Source organism: Nannospalax galili, unplaced genomic scaffold (genome assembly GCF_000622305.1).
Source record: "Nannospalax galili isolate Female #2095 unplaced genomic scaffold, S.galili_v1.0 scaffold344, whole genome shotgun sequence".
NCBI classification, from domain to species: domain Eukaryota; kingdom Metazoa; phylum Chordata; class Mammalia; order Rodentia; family Spalacidae; genus Nannospalax; species Nannospalax galili.
The window spans coordinates 284733-311298 of record NW_008352153.1 but is presented as its reverse complement, the minus strand read 5'-3'; the positions used below and the strand labels follow the sequence as shown (position 1 = coordinate 311298).

The window sequence follows — 26566 nt, the reverse complement described above, 5'->3', positions numbered from 1 at the left end:
TTAATGTGTCTGAATATACTGCCTGCATGTACATGAGTGCACCCATGTCATGCAATGCCGCAGAGGTCAGAAGAGGGCTTTGGATTCCCCTAGAACTGGAGTTAAAGACGGTTCATAACTACCATGTGGGTGCTGGGAATCGAACCTGGGTCCTCTGCAAGAGCAATCAGTGCTCTTAACCACTGAACCATCTCTCCAGCCTCACTCTAACAATTTTTAAAAGCCATTTTCTCAGCCAGGCAAGGCGATACATCCCTGTAATCCCAGCACTCAGGAGCCCAAGGCATTGGAGGCCAATCTACCTAGATGCTGGGGAGGGAGATCTTCAATTTTAGTAGAATGTATCACCTCACAAAGAGTCAAGCTGTAACTCAGAGTATCACAGTGATTTTATTAAAGGCAAATTAAAGTCCAATAGGCACTGAGTAAGACAGAACTAAGAGTAGTGCTCACTCTGCTAACACAATGATACAACTAGTAACAAGAGGAAGAAAATGAGAACATAGTAAAGGTTACCAAAACCAGATCAAAAAAATACTTTTCCTATATTGTTCTCCAAAATTAATTACTGCATGGTTTTCGAAATTTCAATACTGGCAGTCAACTCCAATAGTCATCACATTCTGGCTTCTTCTCTTTTTGAGACAGGGTCGTCTGGAACTTGCTATGTAGAACAGGCTAGCCTCAATCTCAGAGATCTGTCTGCCTCTGCCTCCTGAATACAGGGACTTAGGGTGCACCACCATGTCCAGGTTTACATTCTGACTTTTAGAAGCACATGGGGGTGGGGGCGCTTTCAATAGGGGAGCATTTTGTCTAGCATGCTCAAGGCCTTGGATTCAATCCCTAGCACATAGCAAGCATAAGACCCTAGGTTTAGTCCCCAAGAACAAAGAAAAAGGAACTGGTGGCAGTTCTTCTGTTAATGTCCAGCACACAGCCCCTTGCAATATACTAAATAAACGTTTCCCTTCTGTTGAAAAACATTAAGTTTGAGGGTTAGAAAAGTATTTCATTATAGGTTGCATATATCTTAATGAGGGTGGAGAATTTCGGACAGTATCTCATGTAATCAAGGCTGGCTCTAACTGAATAGGTAGATGAGGCTGGCCTTGAAACTCCTGACCCTCCTTCCTCCATCTCCCAAGTGCTGAGATTACAGATGTGTCAACACACCTGGTTGTGTAGGTTGTACATATTCTCAGGATCAGACACACAGAAGAAAACCAGTCTCCAGTTTCATTTAGTTACAATACTACTGGACACTAACTCATACCTTCAACAGACCCATCTTTGTAAGGCTTCTAGATTTAGTTTGAATGAAACAAGCACCCCAGAAGCAGTATGTGATTGGATTTAAGATACATCTTCAGCATGTCTGCCAAGGCATTTTCAGAGAAGTTTAACTAAAGAGATAAGAACAACCCTAAATGTGGGTGGCACCCCATGGCTGGGGTTCAGAATTGAATAAAAAGAGAAAGGGAGCGGGCATGGTGGTACTCGCCTTTGGTCCCAGCACGCAGGAGGCAGAGGCAGGCATATCTCTCTGTTAGTTCAAGGCTAGCCTGGTCTACATAGTGAGTTTCAGGGAGATCCTGTCTCTAAAAGACCAAAAAGAAAAACAAAGAGAGATACAGAGAGAGAGACAGACAGACAGACAGACAGACAGACCAAGCATTCATGGTCCAGTGTTTCCTGCCTGTGCATGTAATGTGATCAATGGCTCCAAGCTCACTCCTGCCCATGCCCTGTCCACCATGATGAACTATAGCCTCGAACTATGAGTAAAGTAAGTCTTTCCTCCTTAAGTTGCTTCCTATCACAGTATCAAGAAGAGTAAGAAATACAAGCCTGGCATGGTAGTGTATAGTGTATACCTTTAGTCTCAGCCCTCAGTAGGCAGAACCAGGCAGATCACTCTGAATTTGGGGCCAGCCTGATCTACATGAGAACCAAGAAAACTAGGGCTACATAGTGAGACCCTGTCTTAAAAAATTAAATAAAAATAACAAAATTACCAATACACTTTTTGTTTTAGTATTGCTCCTTGGAGAATATCATAGGTGAATGAATACAATGTATTTGATCATAACCACCCCCATTCTTCCTCAATGAACTTTTTGTTTTGAGACAGCCTCACTATGTAGCCCTGGCTGGCCTAGAACTCACCTTGTAAATCAATCTGGAACTCACAGAATCTGCCTGTCTCTGCCTCCCAAGGCTAAAATTAAAGATATGTGTCACCCTGCTTGGATTCAATGAACTTTTTTTCGGTTTTGAGACAGGGTCTCCCTGTAACCCCATGGGGCCTGGAACTTGCTATGTAGGCTCAACTGGCCTAGATCTCAATGAACTTTTTAAACTCTCATCACTTTTATTAGAAAACAGATGCACCTTAGCAATACTCACTTCAATACAGTATTTAAATGTTAGAATTCATCTCAAGGTCACTAAATTTCAATGGTAAAATATTACACACTGAACAATTATAATGATTTTAACTTTCCTCAAATATTCATTACATCAAATACTAAAACCGGAATTTTCAAAACACATTTTTTTATTTAATTTTTTTTTTATTATTGTATATGAGTGCTATTCCTGCATGTGTGTAAGCACACCCATGCCATGAACAGAAGAAGGTGTCAAATCCCTTGAAACTGAAATTAGGGATGATTTGTTAGCTGCTATGTGGGTGCTAGAAGTCGAACACCAGATCTTCTACAAGAGCAGCTAGCGCTCTTAACTGCTGAGCCATCTCTCCAGTCCCCAAAATACTGGTTTGTAATCACTTTACAAATGCTCTTAGAGAATAGATACTATTTAACAATAGTAACTCAATTTGTGTACTTTACCACAATATTTAGATACAAAGGACAATCTGCTTTTTAAAACATTATAATCGTAATTCACATGATTCATAGATTCACAGTAATTTTTTGTTATTCCCCAAATTAATAATTAAATCTCACTGTACCTCTACAAGCAAGGTTCCTACCTGTCTACAGAACGGCCAGGCCCCACTCCAAGTTCTGGACGTGCACTAGGTAAGAGGTAAGACAATCTGTCCATCACTGAGGATGCTACGGGTAAGGCAGCAACATTCTGATTTATTTTCTTGAGTTCATTTACAATGGCACTGGCAATGGACTTCAACACATGATGAGGAAGATGAAATGTAACTGTGGCCCACTGAAAGAAAATGAGAATATAAATAAAAGAAAATGTACTCAACAGGTTAACTTTATCAATTAAAGAATGATGTATCAAGCCTATAAAGTCAGTTTATTTCATCAGCTTATCATTTACAGCAGGGATTTTTCCATTAGGTAAAAAAGTTAAATCTTTTATTCAAAAATGCCAAGATATAGAAGCAAACCATGTCTCTATCTGTGAATGAATGGATAAAATATGGTACGTGTATGAATGCAATGGAATATTACACAATGTTCTAAAAAGATGGCATCTCCATCATTCACAACAAATTGGTTAAACATGGAGGATATTGTGATAATTGCAATAGGCCAGGCATAGAAAGACAAATATATATGACGTTAAACATAGAATTTATACAGTGTAACTCACAGAACCAGGAAGTAAAATGATAATTATTAGAGGCTGATGTGAGAGGTGGGGATGCATAGAAAGACAAATATATATGATGTTAAACATAGAATTTATACAGTGTAACTCATAGAACCAGGAAGTAAAATGATAATTATTAGAGGCTGATGTGAGAGGGTGGGGATGCTGGTCAAAGGGCAGGAAGTGGAAAGAAAAATGAGATCTAGAGATCTATCTGGTGATTACCTATTTTCATCTTTTATTTCAGTGATGCTATTCTACATTGTACAGGCCAGACAATATGAACCTACTATGTATTTCAAAACTAAGAAGTACAAATTTCAACCATTCTTACCAAAAAGAACTATTAACTGGGAAGGTGATATGTGTATATGTCATTTAGTTTTAATCTCTCTACAATGTATACATATATATATAAATATCAGACTGCATTCCATAAATATATACACATACTAGGTTTTTAATTAATGTTTTAAAAAATGTCTAAATAAGCCAGGCATGGTGGCGCATGCCTTTAATCCCAGCACTTCGGAGGCAGAGGCAGGCCGATCTCTGTGAGCTCAAGGCCAGCCTGGTCTACACGGTGAGTTCCAGGACAGCTGGGGCTACAGGGAGACCCTGTCTCAGAAAGACCAAAAAAAAAAACAAAAAAATGTCTAAATGAGCTCAGAGGTCAAGCGCTTGCTCAGCATAAACAGAGACCAAGATTCAATTCCCCGCACCACAAAGAAAATTAACTGAAACCTCAACTACTGTGAAAAAGACAACTTAGAACAAGATAGCAGCTAACTGTGAAGGGTCACAACTGTAATTCTAGTACTCCGGAAGCTGAGGCAGGAGGATCACCATGAGTTCCATGTCGTATATAATAAGTTCCAGAGTAGCTTATGTTACAAAATAAAGCTGAGCTGTCCGGGCTGAAGAGATGACTCAGCAGTTAAGAACACTGGTTGTTCTTGCAGAAGACCTCGGTTCAAATCCCAGCATCCACATGGCAACTAACAACTGTCCATAACTTCAGTCCCAGGGGATCCGACAGCCTCCTCTGACCTCCAAGGGCATGCTTGACACGGGTGCACTTACCTACATGCAGGCAATACACACATACACATAAAATATAAATAATAAATAAATAAAAAATTACACAAACAAAATAAAACTGTCTCAAGCACTCTCTCCTGCCCACAAAAGGAAACACAATATAGCAACATATCTTCTTAGATAGCTCACCAAAATTAAGAAGGACAACTCCTTTAATCCCACCACTCAAGAGGCAGAGGCAGGTGAATCTCTGTGAGTTCAAGGTCAGCCTGGTCTACATAGTGAGCTCCAGGCCAGCTGCAGCTACAGGGAAACTCAAAAAAAAAAAAAAAAAAAAAAAAAAAAAAAGACCAAGAGGGAATACTTCATCTTGTACAAACAATGTTAGGCACAAAGTAGGTATTCTGTTCAGATCTCCATTTTTAAAAATGTAGTTGGACAGTTAGCATTACAGCGCCACGTATTTAGTTTGTCATCACAACACAGCAGTAGTAACTACAAGCAAAGCCTTTGCAGTCACAGACATGAACTCCCAGCCCAACTCTATCATCAATAACATCTAATAGATGTTAATGTTATTTAGTATTACAATATTACTAATCAAATTGTACTGCTGGAAAATAAAGGCAGGAGGGAGGGGATCTGGGCTACAAAAGTGCTAAGAATTATTCTCCCAGAGAAATATATCTATAAATGAACTCCCTCTTCACATTCTGTCCCCAATCAGTTACACTGTTTCTATTCTGTCCAGTGCACTCTAGGCACCCTAGCATAATACCATCAACCTATATAACTAGAAAACTGTGGTGAAAAAAAGGATTTAAATTTCAAAAAAAAAGGGGGGGGCTGGGGGGCTGGAGAGATGGCTTAGCAGTTAAGAGCACTGACTGCTCTTCCAGAGGACCCAGGTTCCATTCCCAGCACCAACATGGCAGCAGCTACAAACCCTCCTTAACTCCAGTTCCAGGGGAATCCAAAGCTCTCTTCTGACCTCCACAGCACTGCACAACACGGGTGCACTCACACACATACAGGCAATACACTCATACACATAAAAAAATAGTAATAAAAATGAAGCTAATTAACAACAACAAAAAAAAAAAAAAGAGCTGGGCATGGTGGCACACATCTTTAATCACAACACTCAGGAGGCAGAAACAGGTAGATCTCTGTGAAATCAAGGTCAGCCTAGTTTATGTAGCAAGTTCCAGGAAAGTTTCGGCTACAGGGAAACCCTTTCGAAAAGGGGGGGGGGGATTAATTGCAAAAAAAAAAAAGAATGAAGACAGGTCATAGCTTAATGGTTGGGTGCGTGCCTAGCCTATATTCAGCCCTAGGTGAAATTCCCAGCACCACAAAAGTCAAAAAAAAAAAAAAAAAATTCTTTTTTGTCTTTTAAAGGCATGCGCCACCCCACCCACCAAAAGTAAAATTTTTTTAATTTTTTTTGTTTTTTAATTTATGTGTATTTGTGTATCGCCTGCATGGAGGCAAGTGCACCAGTGTCGTTCAATGCCTGCAGAGGTCAGAAGAGGCTGTTGGATCCCCTGGGACTGGAGTTATGGACAGTTGTTAGCTGCCATGTGGGTGCTGGGATTTGAACCTGGGTCTTCTGCAAGAACAACCAGTGTTCTTAACTGTTGAGCCATCTCTCCAGCCCCAAAAGTAAAAATTTTTAAAAGAGCTACTAGGTCTGGGGTGATGGCTCAGCAGTTAAGCAACTAGCCTAAGGACCAGGAGATCTGATCCCCAGAAACCTATACAAATGGAGGGTAGGTAAGGAGGCCCACCTACAATTCCAGCCGGGGGGGTAAGATGGGGAATCCCCAGAGCAAGCTGACTACTGAAGACTAGCCATATCAGTGAACACTGAGAGACCCTGCCCTACTTATTAAGGTGGAAGATTGATGGAGAATGATTACCTGGGGCCTCTCAATACATGAGCACACATATGAATGCACACCCACATGGGTGCACACAACACATACATAAACATGCGTGCACATAGACATTCACATCACACCCAAAAATTATGGAAAAAGGAAAAAAAAAAAGAAAATCTTTTACCTAGTTTCTAAACTTAGCCTATTCACAGATGAGAAGTCTACTAATTGCAAGAGTCCTCAGTGCCACACAAGAGGAGACTGGCTTCCACTGGAACCCCAGTTACTATAAATCCTAACTCCATTTTTTCCATGGAAGGCCTTATAGGTCCTGCGTGTGGGGTGGGGAATCTTTTAAAGACTTCAAGAAAGTGACATTGAACTAAAACATCAATGTGGTGACAGAAGTGAGGACTCATGATGGTCAAGTGATTAACAGTTTCTCAGTTCTAATGGTCTGGTCAGAAGTGAGGACTCATGATCGTCATATGATTAATGGTTTCTTGGTTCTAAAGGTCTGGTGATGTCATTCATGGCTTTTCAGTTCTAATAACCCTAACTTCTTTCTCTGTTCCTCCAATCCCAGTGAGAGCTGCTTTCTGCAGTTACCAGCTCTGTCACAGTAGGTTTTCTTTTTGCTGTTTAGCTCTCTAACACTTCTTTTTCTTCAATATTTTATTTATTATTTTTATTTTATGTGTATGAGTGTTATGCCAACATGTAGATAAGTGCACCCGTGTTGTGCAATGCCTGCAGAGGACAGAAGATGTTGTCGGATTCCCTGGAACTGGAATTATGGACAGTTGTTAACTGCCATGTGGGTGCTGGGATTCAAACCCGGGTCTTCTTCAAAAACAGAACTGCTGAGCCAGCAGCTCTCTAACACTTCTTACATCAACTTCTAATAAATTCCCTCTGCTGAAATTCAGAGTATAATTTCTGCTTTCCTATACAAAATGTCTCATAAATGGAGCTCTAACCTAATAAAACTGTAATAAAACTACAAACAAAATTCAATGCAATATTAAGAATAATTCAGATGTTAATAAGGACTGACATGAAAGCATACCAAAGACACAGCCTGAGTAAAGACAGATCACATTATTTTGGATCACACTCTGCTTGAAAGAAATTTAGAAATGTAAAAATTTACTTTTAGGAAAATGGCTTTTAATTTATACCTTGTTATCTGTCATTATCTGTCTTTACAATTTAGAGAAAGTCTGAGAATGATATAAATTAATGAATTATACCCAAGAATCCAAGAACCATCCCCTCCCCCACATTTCCCAGCAATGCCCCAAAGTAAATGTCGGAGAAAATGCAGGATATGCTGACACAGGCCTGTAGTTCCAACAGTCAGGAGACTGAAACAAGGTCAATAAATTCAAGGCTAGCCAAGGCTGCACAGTGAGGATTTGTCTCAAAAGCACAAAATGAAAACAAGAAGAAAAGGAGAAGAGAAGACTAAGTGGCCCAGCCAAATGGCTCAGCAGGGAAAGGCTTTTGCCAACAAGTCTGATGACCAGAGTTCAATCCCCAGAATCAACATGGTAGGAGAAAACCAACTCCTCTACATGTGTACTATAGCAATCATGCAACCACAAACATACACAATAAATACAACACAATTTCGAAGACATGTCTCCATTCTTGTCTAAGCCCCTAAGCTAAGCAAAGCTCCTCAGCCAAGAGGCATCAGGGAAGACTCACAGAAGCCTTGGGGGGGGGGGTGCAATATGCAAAACAGCTGACACAAATCAATGGTAAACTTTGGAACAGACAGCTTTTGGCTGGAAATAAATATAACTTAGTGGTAGAGCACTAAGCTAGTATATGTGAAGCTCTGGGTTCAATCTCAGCACAAAAAATTTAAAAGGTTTAACTTGAAAACATCATATACATACATTATGTTTCTTAAAAGAGCAAAATCTACAATTAGAACATTCCTAAAGACAAAAAAGAGAAAAGCAAAAGGATGGAGGTATTTATTCTACTACAGCCACAGACTATTTAAAATCTCTTACCTTAGCAACTTTGTGGTTTGCTGCAGTCTCATGAGATGTATTTTTTAAACCATCTTTGAGCTGTGTGATAAACAAATCATAACCCTCTGTGCTAGAAATATCTACCTTTTCTACACATGCTGATAGGAGCTGTTGTGCCTGGAAAAAAAAAAAGATGATCACCAACACTTAGCTACAATAAAACAAAAGTAAATTCAGACTCATTAGGTAACTTGGTGACAACTATAACTATACAAAGCTAAACTTACAATTACTTCTACAGAAGCCTAATTATTTAAATGAGATAAAGCAATGTGTTCAATGCAGTACCCAGAGGGTAAAACAGCAATACACAGAAATTGTCATAAATCAAGAAATATAGACAAGCTAAACCATGAGCAAAAATGAAATATTAAATCAAAATTTTAAAAGATAAATGTGGAGCACAGTTTGGTGTCTCACATCTTTAATGCCGGCAGAGGCAGAGGCAGAGGCAGGTGGAACTCCTGTGATTTCACCAGCTTGGTCTACATAGCAAGTTTCAGGCCAGCTAGGGCTACAGGAAGACTGTCTCAAAAAAATAAATAAATAAATAAATAAATAAATAATTGTGAAGTCTTCCAGTAAGCAATAAGCACTTAAGTACACACACAAAAATGCAAAGGCCCTCTACAATGCTACCAACATATTCAACTATAATTCTTCAACAGAAACCCATGGTTGATAAAAGGAAAACAATACATTTGCAGTCATCAAACCAAACCTAGGACCCCATGCTTTAGGAAGACAGCAACAAAACTAATTTGATGCAGTAAATGCCTAGAATAGCGGAATGTTTACAGAGACTATAATGTACCGCCAAGCATGGTGGCGCACACCTTTAACTCCAGTACTCAAAGGAGATAAGTGGATCTCTGTGGGTTCAAGGCCAGTCTGGTCTACAAAGCAAGTTACAGGCCAGCTGGAGCTACTGGGAAGAATTATAGTTGAATATGTTGGTAGCACTGCAGAAGGCCTTTGCATTTGTGTGCGTGCGTGTGTGTGTGTGTACTTAAGTGCTTAATGCTTACTGGAAGACCTCACAATTAGCTTTTTTTTTTTTTTTTTTGAGACAGTCTGCCTCAAAAAAAGACCAAAAACAAAAACAAAAACATAAAGGCTATTTAATATGTAAAGAGTGCTTATGGACTGACATGACTCAGAGGGTTAAGGTGCTTGCCAACAAGCCTTAGTCCCATTCCTGAGACCTATGTGGTAGGAGAGAACAGACTCCAAAAGGCTGTCCTCTGACCTCCATATGTGTGCCATGGCATAAGTGTGGGCGCCCAGCCTACAAATAAATATAAGTTTAAAAATCTTTACAAAATGTATTTGTGAAACTGCCATGTAAGTGGATACATTTTTTTCTTCTCAGTAATAAGAATCAAATTCAGGGCTTCCTAAGTGCTCCAGCAGCTAAGCTATATCTCCCAAAACCCTAAGTGAATATATTCTATCACTTAAAAAAAAAAAAAAAAACATTGAGGGGCTGGAGAGATGGTACAGAGGTCAAGAGCATTGGCTCCAAGCACCCATATGGCAGCTAATAACCATTTGTAACTCCAGTCCCAGGGGATCCAACACCCCTGTCTGTCCTCTGCAGGCACTGCACACATGGTGCACTTACATACATACAGACAAAACACACACATACAATAAAAATAAATAATAAATTTTTTTTAATGCTGTAATTTTTTTTTTTTAAAAAAGACAGGCATTGTGCCACATGCCTGCAATTCCAGAATTTGGGAGGCAGAGGGAGGGGTATGCTCTGAGTTCAAGGCCAGTCTGGTCTACACAGTCCTCCCTCCTTTACCTATGACTGAGAAATGGTGGGACATGGGACAACTGTCTACAACTTACCAGCTAACCTAACTGTTGAGGTTGACAGCGTTAGCCCTAGACTGTGACTACACACAAGCCAACTCCTTTATTGACTTGCTATATTATGGAGTCTTTGTCACAGGTGTTTAACCTGTGCTTAAAGAACAGTTCACACCTAAAATAACATTTCAACAAACACCAATTAATTATTGAGAAATTATTATTATGAGAAAGACAAGCATTTGAAGGTGGGATTCATGAGTCAATTCTTTGTTTTTACAAGAGTAGTTATACAATGTCCATAAAGAACAACTTAATTTCATTCCCTATCCAGTAGATCAGGGATTACCTTGTATTATGAAATATACTGTACTCATTTCAACTTACCTCTGTAACGGGCAGTTCAAGCTGTACCACATCATCCTGCTTTGAAACTGGAGTTTGTAGAGCAGTGTCTAACAACAAGATTCCATTAAGGTCCTTCCTACAACCTACTGCATAATCATCCACAAATATAACTTTATCCACAGCAGAAATATACTGACATTTCACCTGTCCACCTGGTTTAGCTGTTAAAAGAACAAAAATTCAACATTTAAGATTTTAAGACCAACAGTTCATTAAAAATATATGTTCAAGCCGGGAATGGTGGTGCACACCTTTAATCCCAGGGGCAGAGGCAGGCAGATCTCTGTGGGTTCAAGGCCAGCCTGGTCTACATAAAAAGTTCCAGGTCAACTGGGGCTACAGGGTGACCCTGTCTCAAAAGAAAAAAAAAAAAAAAACTAAACAAAAACAAACAAACAAACATATATACAAAAAAATAATCCTGGGCTGGATTCCAGTTGGGCTGCGGAAAACTGCTATGAAGGCCATGATTGTAACAACTGATTGGAGTATTAACTATAAAATCCCAAAGGGAAATTAATATTAAAGCCTGGCAACTACAATGCTGCTGTAGAAGGGATTAACATTGGTCTTAGAATGTCACACATGCACTCAAGGCCAGTCTGGTCTACTTATCAAATTTCAGGCCAGACAGAGCTACATTTTTTTTTTGAGACCCTGTCTCAAAAAATAAAGAGCCGTGGTGGTACATGCCTTTAATCCCAGCACTTGGGAGGCAAAGGCAGGTGAATCTCTGTGAGTTCAAGGCCAGCCTGGTCTACATAGTAAGTTCCAGGCCTGCTGGGGCTACAGGGAAAGCCTGTCTCAAAAAGACCAAAAAATAAAAAATAAAAAAAAATTTAAAAAAGGGCTGGAGAGATGACTCAGCAGATAAGAGCACTGGCTGCTCTTTGCAGGACAATTGTTTAGTTCCCAGCATGCACAAGGCAGCTAATAATCAACCGTAACTCTGGTTCCAGGAGTTCCAACACCCTCTTCTGTCCCCCACAAGGCATTGTACAACACAGGTACACTTACAGGTAAAACACTCATACACATAAAATAAAAATGAACAAAAATTTTTAAGCAAATAGCCAGATGTAATGGCACACACCTGTAATCCCAGCACACAGGCTAAAGCAGGAGAATGATCACAAGTTCAAGGCCAACCTGTGCTACAAGACACTGTCTCAAGTGCTGGGAGTTGGGGGGGGGGGGACAACTCTGCATCTACATGAGAGATGAGTAAAAGTATTAAAATATCTAAAACTGGTTGAACATGACAAGTTTTTTGGTTTTTTTGGTTTTTTTGAGACAGGGTTTCCCTATAGCCCCAGCTGTCCTGGAACTCACTATGTAGACCAGGCTGGCCTTGAACTCACAGAGATCCACCTGCCTCTGCCTCTTGAATGCTGGGATTAAAGGCGTGTGCAACCATGCCCAGCGACCAAGTTCTTTTTTTTTTACCATACTACTCTTACAAAGTAATCTTTTCCCCTGGAAGGATGGGGTGGAAGACAAGGGTCTATATATACAGAAATTCAACCAGTTTTTCCAAAATCCTTTGTTAAAGACTATCCTTTCCCCCAAAATAATGGCTTTGACCCCTTGTCAAAATTATAAACCATATATAAGAATTTATTTCTAGGTTCTCTGTATTTAATTTCATCACAATACATCTGTCTTCACAACAGTACCACACTGCTTGTATTTCCAATTCTAAGAACCAAACCCAGAGCTTGTGCATATTAGCCAAGTGCTGTACCACCACACCATGACCCCTGCCTCAGTATTATTTTGCTTACTGTAGCTTTGCAGTAAGTTTTAAAATCAGGAAGTATAAATACTCCAAACCTTCCTACTCAATGTTTTTACTTTTTCAAGATTGCTTTGGATATTCAGAGTTCCTTGAGATAATCTATGAATTTTAGGCTAGGTTTTTTGATTTCTGGAAAAACTTCATTAGGATTTTGACAACTGCAATGACTATACAAATCACTTCAGGTGGTACTATAGTCTGGGGATACAGAAGGTCCACGTATTACAGGCTTCCTTCCCAATGAAGGACTACTGGGAGGTAGAGGAACCTTCAGACTATGAGACCACAATCCACTTCAAGCCCGTGAAAGGGACTGTGGTACTTTCTCACTTTATTCCCCAGCCAGGACAAGAACTGTTCTGCTCCACCACATATTTTGTGCCATCAGGTCCAAAGCAAGAAGATCATACTGAAACCTATAAAACTAGAAGTCTAAATAAGTTAAGACTTTTCACTTTTTAAGCCGATTATCTCAGATATTTGTTACAGTAACAGAAAGCTGTCTTTGCATCAGTACCACACTGTATTTGCAATTCTAACAATCAAACCCATAAAGCTAATAGAACTTGCTTATTTCTTGATTTCACAGCTTCTTTATAAAGTTAAGCATAGACTTACTAAAATGACTGTGTAATCCCACATCTACATTAGCCTAGCGACATAGAGCCTTATAAAAAAATGTAATCAAATATTTATTTTTATTTTTTAAATATTTTATTTATTATTTTTATTTCATGTGTATGTGTGTATTGCCTGCATGTATGGAAGTGCACCCCTGTGGTACAATGCCTGCGGAGGTCAGAAGAGGTTGGATCCCCTAGAACTGCAGTTACGGACAGTTGTTAGCTGCCATGTGGGTGCTGGGATTCGAACCCAGGTCTTCTGCAAGAACATTCAGTGTTCTTAAGCACTGAGCCACCCCTCAAGCCCAGTAATCAAATATTTATAGTAGTTCTATTCATAATCAATAAACATCCTTCAAAATGACTGGCTAAATAAATAGTATATAACACACAGTAGAATACTTACTCCTCAGCAACAAAATCACAGTTGATATGTATAGCAACTTAAATGAGTCAAGGCATTATCAAAGTTTCATGCTGGTATAGTGCAATGGTCGAGTACTTGCCTACCTTACACTAAAGCTCTGGGTTCAATGCTCAGCACCACCAAAAGAAAAGTTACATATTTTATGATTCCATTCTATAACACTATAGAAAATATAAAACTATGGTACTTAAATTACAATGTAACTCAAGCTAACCTCAAACTGTGGCAATCCTCCTGCCTCAAGCCACCTAAGAATTGGGATGGTAGACATGAGTCACCACACCCAGCTGAGAAGTTTTCAAAGTATAATCAGCACTGAAAATTTTCCACAAATAGTGTTTATTCTAAAGACCTACTCTTACTCCCTTCAAGGGAGTATGGGGCCTTTCCACATGCTGACTCTGTCACAGCTAAATCTCTCAGCACCTCAAAACACAGGTTATATTCTTCATGACAGTGACCTGGCTGAATTTAAGGACTAACTTCTTTATCTGATGTTGTTCAAACAATCCTTAACCATCTGTAAACAAATCTCCACTACAGCACAAAGTTGCCAAGGTGAGAAGTGACTGGGCTGCAAAGTGACACAATTTTATTTGGAGTATGTGCCCATGTGGATGTCTATTTGCACCTCATGCCTGAAATACTACTTGGTCTTAATACAGATAACACACATTTCCAGAATGCCACACAGACCCTTCATCATTCCTCACATAGCCTTCATTTCAAGTCAATCCAACTCAAATTCCACCCAAACACGATGAAAATCCATCTAGCTTTTTCCATCTACTACAGCAGCAGAGAGGCCAACAGAAAGTTCCCTGGGTATCTATGCTGCTGCTCTCCCCTCATCAAACTGCAACTGGTGAAATGCCAACACAGACCCACCCAGGCCACCTAACAACACAACACCCCATTCTCAAGACAACATGAATGTTCTCTATCATCACCTTTCATAATGTGTGTGTGTGTGTGTGTGTGTGTGTGTGTGTATGAGCTCTTCCCGGTGTGTGTGTGTGTGTGTGTGTGTGTGTGTGTGTGTGTGTGTATGAGCTCTTCCCATTAAGTCATGGCCTACAGGAAAGCAAATACTTCAACTATTGAATCACCAAGACTTCATGCACACAATTTCTTTTAGTAAGTCAACCACTCTATATACAGATTTTTAAAACTTTTTTAATATAATACACTATGCTCCAGCAAGGTTAAATACAATACACTCAGCTTTTAATACACCAAGAAACAAAGACATTTTTAGGAATGAAACTAGCTGATCTAGTGATAAAGATAGCCCAGCAGTTGCTATCCTCCCTTATCCTTTCTTCCCTCCTCCCTCCTGTCCCCAGTATGAGGTCATTTTCCTCAGCAATAGTGGTATTTTGATTGAATAAGGCAAAGAGAGGAAGTGGAGGGAGGGCATTGAGGGAGAGGAAAAAGGAGGGGAGGGAGGGAGGGAGAGGGAGAGAGGAGAAAGGGAGAATAAATGAATGAACGAACAAATGATCAGAGAACTTAGTCGATTCAAAAATCAACCAAAATAAATAAATAAAGGGGAGAGGAGAATAAAATAGAAAACAGGCAGGAAGGGCAGCACACACCTGTAATCCCAGTACTTGGGAGGCTAAGGCAGGAGGAACATGAATCTGAGATCAGTCTAGGCTACACAGCTAGACCCTGTATCAAAAATAAAGGTAGGGGACTGGAGAGATGATTCAGTGGTTAAAAGCACTGGTTCCTCTTGCAGAGACCCCAGGTTCAGTTGCCAGCACCCACGTGGTGGCTAACAACTGTCCTAACTCCAGTTCTAGGGGATCTGACACCTTCTTCTGACCTACAAGGCACTGCACAACAGAAGTGCACTTATACAATGCAGGCAGTATACTCATGCACATAAAATAAAAAGAATAAATAAAATATTTAGAACATAAATAGATAAATAAAGGCCTAGAGATGATGGCTCGGGAGTTAAGAATACTGGCTGCTCTTGAAGAGGACCAGGATTCAGTTCCCACTACCCACATGGCAGCTGATGTCTGTAGCTCCACTTCTAGAAGATCCACTGCCCTCTTCTGACCTCAGGAATAGCATGTTGTAAGTGCACACACATACATGTAAACAAAACACTCATACACATACACACACACATACACTTATATGAATATGCGTGTGTGTGTGTGTGTGTTACTCTCATGTGGAGGTCATAGGACAAATGTTTTTGGGAATTGCTTCTTTTCTACCTTGTTGGAGACAAGGCCTGTTCTCAGCTGCATAATCTGGCTAGTCAACCAGGAAGCTTCTGGAAAGACTTCTGTTGTGGCTCCCATCTCCCAAAAGGGGCAGAGGCTCCCGTATGTGTGCGTGGGTGTGTGTGTGTGTGTGTGTGAGAGAGAGAGAGAGAGAGAGAGAGAGAGAGAGAGAGAGAGATGTGCTTAAACCACAGCATGCATGTGGAGTTCAAAGGACAACTTCTGTGCTTGCATTCCACAATGTAGGTCCCTTGGGATCAAGCTACCCCAGGCTTGGTGGCAGGTATATACCTCACTGGCCCTCAGAATGTATTTTACTAGGAGATCATGAGGATCTAGACAGTTAAAAGGAATGTACACCATTTGACTTAGTCACGATTCTATGAGACAAGGATTATTAATATGCCTGCCTCTTTGGGGATTTTGTTTTTGTTTTGTTTTTAGATAGCGTCTCCAAGAATTCACTGTTTCATGAGGATGACTTTGAACTTCTGATCCTCCTCCTTCTACTTCCCAAGTACCGCTGTGATTTGGGGGGAGGGGGGAGCACCACCAGACCCAGTTTGTGTGGTGATGAGGGAACCAAACGCAGGGCTTCCTGCATGCTAGGCACACACTCTACCAGGTGAGCCACATCCCCAGTCCCTAATGTCCCCATTTTATACATATGAAAATGAAGTACAGAGAAGGGACTTCTTCAGCCAAGGTGATGTGGGAAATCAATGAGAATCTAGGCTGAAAGGCCAGTCACCTTGTTCCAAAGCTCACCACCCTGCAGAGGGGAGAGAGGGCAATGCCAGTGATGCCGGGAAGCGCTAGGAAGATGAGGAGGAAGGAGCAGAGTAAGCTGAAGGGGGCTGCTGTAAGGGAGCACTCTGGGACAAAGCATCAGCTGAAGACACCAGCAGGGACAGAAGCTGTTTTGGGTTTTTACCCAGCACGTCTGGAACACTGGGACTGAATAGACTGTGTTTACATCTCACTCTAGAACTGCTGAGGAAAAAAACGAGGGGGCTGGATAAAAAGGCATGCAGCCTCCCTCCAGCACCCAGTCTACTATTCCACAACTTCAAAGTGCTCAGGGCAGCCAGATGGAAGGCTCCGGTCTAAAAAAAAAAAAAAAAAAAAAAAAAAAAAAAAATCTGTCTTGCACTATATCCTTGTCCCTCTCAAGTCAAAGAACAGTCATGAAGCTTTAAATTCCTGAAGCCCACAATACATCTCAAAGAAAATAGTCCCAAATTCCTCACTCTAAAATTTGCATTATTTCTTCTAACAAGCAAGCATAATATTTACATCTTTTTTAATTTTTAAAGTTTATTTCTTATGTGTGTTTTGCCTTGCCTGCACATGCACCACATGTGCAATGCCCACATAAGGCAGAAGAGGGCATTGGATCCCCTGGAACTGGAATTACTGCAGGTTATTAGTTGTCATGTGAGTGCCAGGAACTGAACCCAAGTCCCAAGCTGCATCACAATCTTGCCTTGGTTCCTGAGCACACTATTATCATGAACTGCTCCATAAAGCATTTACTTTTTTCTCCAGTAGATTCTATCTCTACTTCCTTCTTTTTTTTATTTATATTCTTATTATCTACTCTATATACCAAGAAAGTTCATCCTGGTATTCGTATCCCTTAGACTTGAAGTGCTACAGTTTACAGGGTTTCTTTCCAGATTCATTATCTTTTTTAAATATTTTATTTATTTTAATGTGCATGAGTGTATTGCCTGCATGTATGTAAGTGCACTCATGTCATGCAATGCCCTCAGAGGTAAGAAGAAGGCATCGGATCCCCTGGAACTGGAGTTACAGACGGCTGTTAACTACCACATGGGTCTAGAAATCAAACCTGGGAACAGTCAGTGCTCTTAACCTCTGAGCCATCTCTCTGAGACCTCAGATTCATTATCTTATTAGATGTTCTCTGGGTACGTATTATTAGCCAATTTTAAAAGACAGTAACTCAGAAGCATTTTGCCAAAGGTGCACTTCTCTAAGATCATGAATGCTAACAATGCTCTTACATATGACTACATTACAGAAATCTACATATAGTTTATGTGTTACAAACTCATTCTTTCCCTTTTTTTTTGAGACAGGGTCTCCCTATAGCCCCAGCTAGCTGGGAAATCAGCTCTGCAGACCAGGCTGGCCTCAAACGCAGAGATTCATCTGCCTCTACCTCCCGAGTGCTGGGATTAAAGGCAGGCACCACCATGCCCTGCTCCTGTTATCAATTCTTAAACCTAATATTCATAAAAATTAAATACTGATCAATAAGTATGGTTACAACTAGAGATTTCTAGTTTTATATGGATACAATTATATCTATATTTAACTATGGTTCTTCACAAACTCCCACTACAAAGACAGTAAGGAGATAAGGCTTAAATTAAGCCCACAAACCAAGTAAGAAGATGAGTAACAAAACTTTAAGTTGGAGAGCTGATGTTGAGTATCAAGAGACCAGCTTGGTCTACATAGTGAGTTCCAAGCCAGCTGGGGCTACAGAGAGTCCCTGTCTCAAAAAAAATCTAAATAAATAAATAAAATCTCACAGCTAAACTAGCAGGGAGAAAAGTTCAAAGTATTATTATTTTATGAATGTATTGCCTGCATGTATGTAAGTGCACCTGTGTAATGCAACGCCCAAGGAGGTCAGAAGAGGGCATCAGATCCCCTGGACCTGGAGTTACAAGAGGTTTGTTAGTCATCAAGTGGATGCTGATAACTGAACCCAGGTCCTCTGCAAAAGCAGCCAGTCTCAACTGCTAAGCCATCTCTCTAGCCCCATCAAAGTGTATGTTATAATATGTTTCAAATATACAGAATTTTTTTAAAAATCTAAAGTTGGGGGCTGGAGAGATGGCTCAGCGGTTAAGAACACTGGCTGTTCTTGTAGAAGACCCAGGTTCAAATCCCAGCACCCTATGGCAGCTAACAACTGTAACTCCAGTCCCAGGGGATTCGATGGCCTCTTCTGACCTCCATGGGAACTGCATGACACGGGTGCACTTACCTACATGCAGGCAATACACACATACACATAAAAAATAAATAAAAATTTTTTTTAAATCTAAAGTTGGGCTGGAGGATGACCCAGCGGTTAAGAGCAATAGCTGCTCTTGCAGAGGACCCAGGTTTGATTCCCAGCACCCACATGGTAAGTTAACACACATTGTAACTCTAGTCTCAAGGAATCTGACACCCTCTCTAACTTCCTCAGGTATTGCACAGTACAGGTACACTTACATACAGGCAAGCAATACACGGATACACATAAAATAATAAATAAAAATAAAAAAATTTTTTGGTCTTTTTGAGACAGCATCTCCCTGTAGCCCCAGCTCATCTGGAACTCAATATGTAGACCAGGTTGGCCTTGAACTCAGAGATCCATCTGCCTCTGCCTCCTGAGTGCTGGGACTAAAGGCCAGCGCCACTAAACCTAGCTATAAATAAAATATTTTTAAAAGTCTAAAGTTGAGGGGGCTGGAGAGATGGCTCAGCAGTTAAGAACACTGGCTGTTCTTGCAGAAGACCCAGGTTCGAATCCCAGCACCTACATGGCAGCTAACAACTGTCTGTAACTCCAGTCCCACGGGATCCAACAGCCTCTTCTGACCTCCACGGGAACTGCACGACACGGGCGCACTTACCTACATGTAGGCAATACACACATAGACATAAAATAAAAATAATAAATATTTTTGTGTAAAGTTGAAATTACTTAGAAGCAGTAGTTTTCTGCAATGTTTTCTCAAGTAATACGAAAGCACCTCCTATTGTAACCATATCCTGAATTTGTTATCTTAAGTTGGGAGTTCTTGTCCTTAAAGATATGGGAACCATAGCACATTTCCTTCATGTGTGAGGCCCTAGATTCAATCCTCAGTACCACGAAAAATGTGTCTATATACACATGTGTGTGCATATGTAGATCCTAAGGCTCCCATTCCTCCCTTCCTCTTGCTCTGCCTATATTCAAAACCAAAATGCTTTTGTTTCATGCCCCTATTCTCATTCTTGCTCATTCTGTTCCCTCTTCCTAACTCCTTACCTTGAAATTCTAGCTTATACATTATCTCTTCTATTAATAGAAAGCACCCCAAACAGGGGTACAGACTGGGCAGGAAGTTTGAAATTCATTTTATTAGCTGGGGATGGCACATGCCTTTAGTCCCAACACTCTGGAGGCAGAAGCAAGTGGACCTCTGTGAGTTCAAGGCCAGCCTGATCTCCATAGTGAATCCAGGCCAGCTGTGGCTACAGGGATACCATCTCAAAAAGACCAAAAAAAAAAAAAAGATTCCTTCCCACTATTTCTGTCAAAATTTATCATAAGTGGGCTGGGTTAGTAGAGTACTTACGTAGCACACACAAAGTCCTGGGTTCTGTCCCTAGCATGAGAAATAGAGGCAGGAGGATCACAAGTTTAAGGTCATTCTCAGCTATTTAGTTAGTGAGTTTGAAGCCATCCTGGGCTACATGAGATCCTATCTCAGAAACTAAGATGACTGACTGATGATTGATTGATGATAGATATATAGATGACAGATAAGATAGATAGATGATAGAATAAAAAAAGAATTCTTAAATTTAAAAAAAGATCATAAATGCAATACTCTTTGAGAAGCTTTCTCTACGTGCCGAGGTTGAAGGACTTCCTTGTCTGTGTTCCCAACCCCCTCCTCTATGTTCACACAGTATCCTATACATCTACACTATGCACTAAAGATTTTAAGCTAAAATAGATTACTAAAAATGTCATGTAGCAAGCATCCAAGGACAAAAAAGTTTCCTTAACCATGCTTAGTGCATATTCAAGAAATGTCTGAATATTAAAAAAATAAATAAGCTCTTTATATCACTTCCTTTGAACAATTCAAATCCAAAAATCATCACTTGATAATAGTTCACAGCTCTCAATGATGACACTGCTCTAACCCAGGTTTGACAGCAAACACCTGTAATCCCAGGACTCAGGAGACTGAGGCAGGAGCATCTTGAGTTGGAGGTCTACCTAAGCAACACAATGAATCTCACTCTCAAAGAACACCACAGAAGCATTTTGCTTTTATTTATTATTGTGTAGCCAGCCACATATCCATATGTAAGGAAAACAGTGAGGAAATGCAGTTTCAATAGAATACTTACAGCAAAAACCAATACTACACTCATAAACCGTTGAAATAGCCACTAATGACCATCAAATTAAAAAAAAAAAAATATGGGGCTGGAGAGATGGCTCAGCAGTTGAGAACACTGACTGTTCTTGCAGAAGACCCGGGTTCAAATCCCAGCACCCACATAGCAGCTAACAACTGTCTGTAACGCCAGTTCCAGGAGATCTGACAGTCTCTTCTGTCCTCTGCAGGCATTGCACAACACGGATGCACTTCCTACAAGCAGGCAATACACGCATACACATAAAATAAAAATAATAATAAGCCAGGCGTGGTGGTGCAAGTCTTTAGTCCCAGCACTTGGGAGGCAGAGGCAGGAGGAGCTCTGTGAGTTTTATTTTGATATATCACAGTGAAAGATTTATCGTCCTCTTTTTTTTTTTTTTTTTTTTTTTTAAAAAAAAAAAAAAAAAAAAAAAAAAAAAAAAAAAAAAACCATATAGCACTTATTAGGCATAGTTCTAGATGCTTGTTTATTTTCTGGTGTTTGAGTTTTTTTTTTTTTTAAATGGTCTCCCTGTAGTCCCAGTTGACCTGGAACTTGCTATGTAGACCAGGCTGGCCTTAACCTCATAAAGATCAGCCTGCCTCTGCCTTCTTATTAAAGGCATGCACCACACCCCAAAGTCCTATATGCTTAACATATATTAACTCATTTTAATTCTCACAATCATCTCCTAACATAAGTAATACTATTACTCTTGTTTTATAGATGAAATTCCAAGGTTTAATTAAGCTCCTGGGCTCCAGAGTCTGAGCACTTATCAAGTCTATCATTAATAAGCCTAAAACTAGAAAATTAGGATAAATTCTTTGCTAGAGCATAAAAAGCTAGGGAACAACTGGGAGAGAAATTACAACTACACAGAATCTTAAAAAAAAAAAAAAAAGGCAAGAGGCAGACTATAGTGGGTCATGCCAGTAACCTCAGCTAACAACTGTCCAAACTTCAGTTCCACAGGATCTGATGCCCTCTTCTGACCTCCATGGGCATTGCCCTACATGGGTGCACTACCATAAATGCAGGCAATACACTCATACACATAAAATAAGAGTAATAAAAAAAAAAAAAAAAGTTAAGCCCGGCGTGGTGGCACATGCCTTTAATCCCAGGACTTGGGAGGCAGAAGCAGGCGGATCTTTGTGAGTTCAAGGCCAGCCTGGTCTACATAGTGAGTTCCAGGGCAGCTGGGGCTACAGAGAGACCCCGTCTCACAAAGACCAAAAAACAAATAAATTAGTTAATAATTAGTTAAAATAGTTAAAAAAGAAAAATACAGCCGAGCGTGGTGGTGGTGCACACCTTTTGTCCCAGCACTCGGGAGGCAGAGGCAGGTGGATCCCTGTGAGTTCCAGGCCAGCTGGGGCTACAGGGAGACTCTGTCTCAAAAAAGGCAAAAAACAAAAACGGGGCTGGAGAGATGGCTCAGCAGTTAAGAACTCTGGCTGTTCTTGCAGAAGACCCGGGTTCAAATCCCAGCACCCATGTGGCAGCTAACAACTGTCTGTAACTCCAGTTCCAGGGGACATGACAGCCTCTTCTATCCTCTGTGGGCATTACACAACATGGGTGCACTTACCTACATGCAGGCAATACACACATACACATAAAAAAATAAAAACAAATAAAATATTTTAAAAAAAAACAAAAAAGAAAAATACTGTAAGCCCTCCATATGAATGAATCTGCATCCAGAGTAAACCAATCAAAAAGCAAAAATAATCATGCATATTATATGCATGTATGAAAATGCCATAATAAAACCCATCAATTTGAACAATTTGAACAATGGATATATGTTAATAAAAAATAATCATCTGGCTGGCAAGATGGGTCAAAGGGTAAGAACAAGTGCTTACAAGCCTGAGGGCCTAAATTCAATCTCCAGAACATACATGGTAGAAGACAGAAACTATACCTACAAGTTGTCCTCTGACTGTCACACATGCACAGTGGCACAAGTGTACCCACACATACACATGCACAGGCAGACACATGTGCACACACACAAAAAAAATAAATAATAAATGTAAAAAAATGTTTTTAATTATCAAGGACAAGGCTTGGGATGTAGCTAAATGGTAGAACACTTGCCTAGCAGGTGGCAAGACTCTGATGCAAAACAAAAGCCATTACATAAGGAGAAAAAAAAATGCTCCCAATCTGAACTTCAGTGAAATTGAAGTAAAGCACAATTCTTTTTCTTACTGTACAATTTTCTCAAAGTCACTGTCTACCTAGTAAAAAGAAAGATTCTCCAGATCATGTATAGGAGTTCATACCTATAATCTCAGCTCTGGGGAAGGCAGAGATAGGCAGATCTCTATGAGTTTAAGGCCATCCAGAGGTACATAAGCTCTATTCTCAAAATATCCAAAAGAGTCTCAGAGATGTAATACTGGAATGTTTGGCTAAAAGCCCTGAGTAGCTTTTCTTCTCTTCGTTGCAACACAGATCTAGAACCCACTTTGAAAACTGAGGAGACAAGCCTTCTTCCTATGTATACACTACAATAATCACTGGTTAATAGCCACACATATACCCACACCGGTTTCCTCAGGCACTGCAGGCATGTGGTGCACATACATGTAGGCAAAACACAGACACAAAATAAAAATAAATCCTTAAAAAAAATTATAAAAAACTTCACAGAACTATTTTTAAATCTCTTTTAGACCAATCACTGGAAAAAGTTTAAAATACAGAAATAAAATTAAATACCAAAGACAAACCTTTAAAAATATTTTATTATTTTGTATGTGTATGAGTATATTGCCTGCATGTGTGTATGTGCACCCATGTCCTGCAATTCCTGCAGAAGTAGAAGACAGTGTTGGATCTCCTGGAACTAGAGTTACGAAAGTTGTTAGCTGCCATGGGAGTACTGGGAACCAATCCTAGGAATCGGACAGCCTCTTCTGTCCTCTGCGGGCACTGCATGACACGGATGCACTTACCGACATGCAGGCAATACACACATACACATAAAATAAAAATAATAAATAAATTTTTTTTAAAAAAGGGATATTTATCCAAATATAGATGATAATGTTACCAACATTTATATTCCCATCTACATGTAAATGATATCTAATCTCTATATATAAATATTAAGGTGGTGAACTTTTTTAAATATTAGGAAACATACAATCTAAGGGGCTGGAGAGATGGCTCAGTGGTTAAGAGCATTGACTGCTCTTGCAGAGGACCTGGGTTCGATTCCCAGCACACAAATGGTGGCTACAAACCGTCCTTGACTCCAGTTCCAGGGGAATCTGAAGCCCTCTTCTGACCTCTACAGCATTGCACATTGGTACACTCACAAAAAAAAGCAGGCAAAAAATAAAATATTGAAAAAAAAAAAAAAAAGAAACATACACTCTAAATACTCAAGACACGTAAGAGAATTGACATTCACTAAGTACCTAAGTACCTACTATATATCTGAGACACTTAGGGTCCAACCACTTAATCTTTACAACCATCCTATTAAATGAGAAAGCTCAGAGTTAGCAATTTCAAGTAGCTAAAATTCAAAACTCAGGTGTACTTAGCAAATAAATCTGTTCATGGTAGCACATACCTTTAATCCCAACACTCAAGAGGCAGAGACAGGCAGATCTCTGTGAGTTCAAGGCCAGCCTGGTCTACATAGCAAGTTCCCAGACTACATAGTGAGACACTGTCTTTAGAAAAAAAAAGATAAACAATAATACAAAATGTACTCCTAGTGGTAGGGATGCTAATTCAGAAAGTCAGAAAGAAACTATCCAAAACTGACTGTATTCCCACGTAGGATAGCGAAAAGTGTCAAATAAGGAAAAATAGTTTTCAAGTTCAAAAGAACTAACAAAGAACATGAAAAGGCCTTAGGTTTTAAAAAAAAAAAAAAAAAAAAAAGCCTGTTTTGCAGGAATTGCAAATAAATGTGAGGAATTTGTGTATGCGTGTGTGTGTTTCTATGTGGTGTTTTGTTTTAGTACTTATTGGTAAGTAGACTGCTATAAGCATTATATAGGCACTAGTGCCTGAATCCTCATAATTAAACAAGGTTGCATTACTAAGGTAAAAAAATAAAATAAAATGAGGACTTTAACCAAAAATCACTTGTCTCTAGAGCCAAGTTATTTCCTATTATGCTAAAGTGCATGAATCAAAAATAGCTAAAGACCTATCTAGTAGACACACACGGCACAGCCTTAAGTGGTATACATAACCGTAGTTTGTTTTTTTAATATATTTTATTTAATATCTTTATTTTATGTGTATGAGTGTATTGCCTGCATGTATGTGAGTGCACCCGTGTCATGCAATGCCATGGAGGTCAGAGAAGGCATCAAATTCCCTCGGAACTGGAGTTAAGGACTGTTTGTAGACACCATGTGGGTGCTGGGAATTGAACCTGGGTCCTCTGCAAGAGCAGTCAAATCTCTTAACCGTTGAGCCATCTCTCCAGCCTGTTTATTTTTTTCTTTTGTTTTTTATTGTCTTTTTGACACAGGGTCTCTCTGCAGTCCCAGCTGGCCTGGAACTCGCTATGTAGACCAGGCTGGCCTGGAACTCACAGAGATCCACCTGCCTCTGCCTCTGCCTCTGGAGGGCTAGAATTAAAGTCATGTGCCATCATGCCCTGTTGTAACTAGTTTTTTAAAACCCAAACTCAGGGCCTGAAAGGTACAGCTCACTGGTAGAGTATTTGCCTGCCTCGCACAGACAAGACCCTGGGTTCATGGGCTGAGAGGGGTAGAAGTGGGGCAAGTAAACACAAAAAAGAGGCAACTAGGCAAGAAAAATTATGTTCAACATCATGTCATTACAGAATTGCAAATTAAAACAAAATTGAGCAGACATGATAGCATTTGTCTCAACAGGAAGATCAGGAGTTCAAGGTCATCCTCAGCTACAAAACTGAGGCCAACTTGGGCAACATTAAAGCACAAAAAAAAAAAAAAAAAAAAAAAAAAAAAGATTGCCAGTACATGGCTATCAAAATGACCAAAATACAAAACAGTATCACCACCAACAGGAGGTCAGGATTTGAAGCCCAGGAACTCACTCAGTGCTGATGAGAACAGAAATGATACAGTTACTCTGGAAGACAGCTATACAGTTTCTTACAAAATAAATCACACTCTTACCATACTATCCAGCAATTGAGCCCCTCAGAATTTACCCAAATGAATTAAACACACACACACACACACACACACACACACACACACACACCCCTACACACAGGTGCCTAAGAGATAGCTTAGCAGGTAAAGGCTCTTGCCACCAAGCCTGATCATGTGAGTACAATCTCCAGGACCCACATGGTAGAAGGCGGATCTCTGTGAGTTCAAGGCCAGCCTGGTCTACATAGTAAGGTCCAGGACAGCTGGGGCTATAGAGAGACCCTGTCTCAAAAAGACCGAAAAAAAAAAAAAAAAAAAAAAACTAAAAAAAAACCCCACATAAAAAACTTCGCAAAAAAAAAAACGTTGAACAAAC

The 26566-nt window shown here is 40.0% G+C and overlaps 1 protein-coding gene across 11 annotated transcripts in view; it reads right to left on the bottom strand.

Annotated features, from left to right (window-relative positions):
- Birc6 (baculoviral IAP repeat containing 6) overlaps positions 1-26566 on the bottom strand; it is a 218539-nt gene that overhangs the window by 184787 nt on the left and 7186 nt on the right. For all 11 annotated transcript variants that reach the window (XR_003846397.1, XM_029554048.1, XM_029554054.1 and 8 more), the window contains exons 2-4: positions 10766-10947; positions 8537-8674; positions 2999-3192 (exon numbers count right to left, since the gene is read on the bottom strand). Coding sequence is in view for 10 of the 11 variants with exons in the window: in XM_029554048.1 (XP_029409908.1) it covers positions 2999-3192; positions 8537-8674; positions 10766-10947 (514 nt within the window). In the remaining variant the exon portion in view is untranslated. The remainder of the gene's footprint in view (positions 1-2998; positions 3193-8536; positions 8675-10765; positions 10948-26566) is intronic.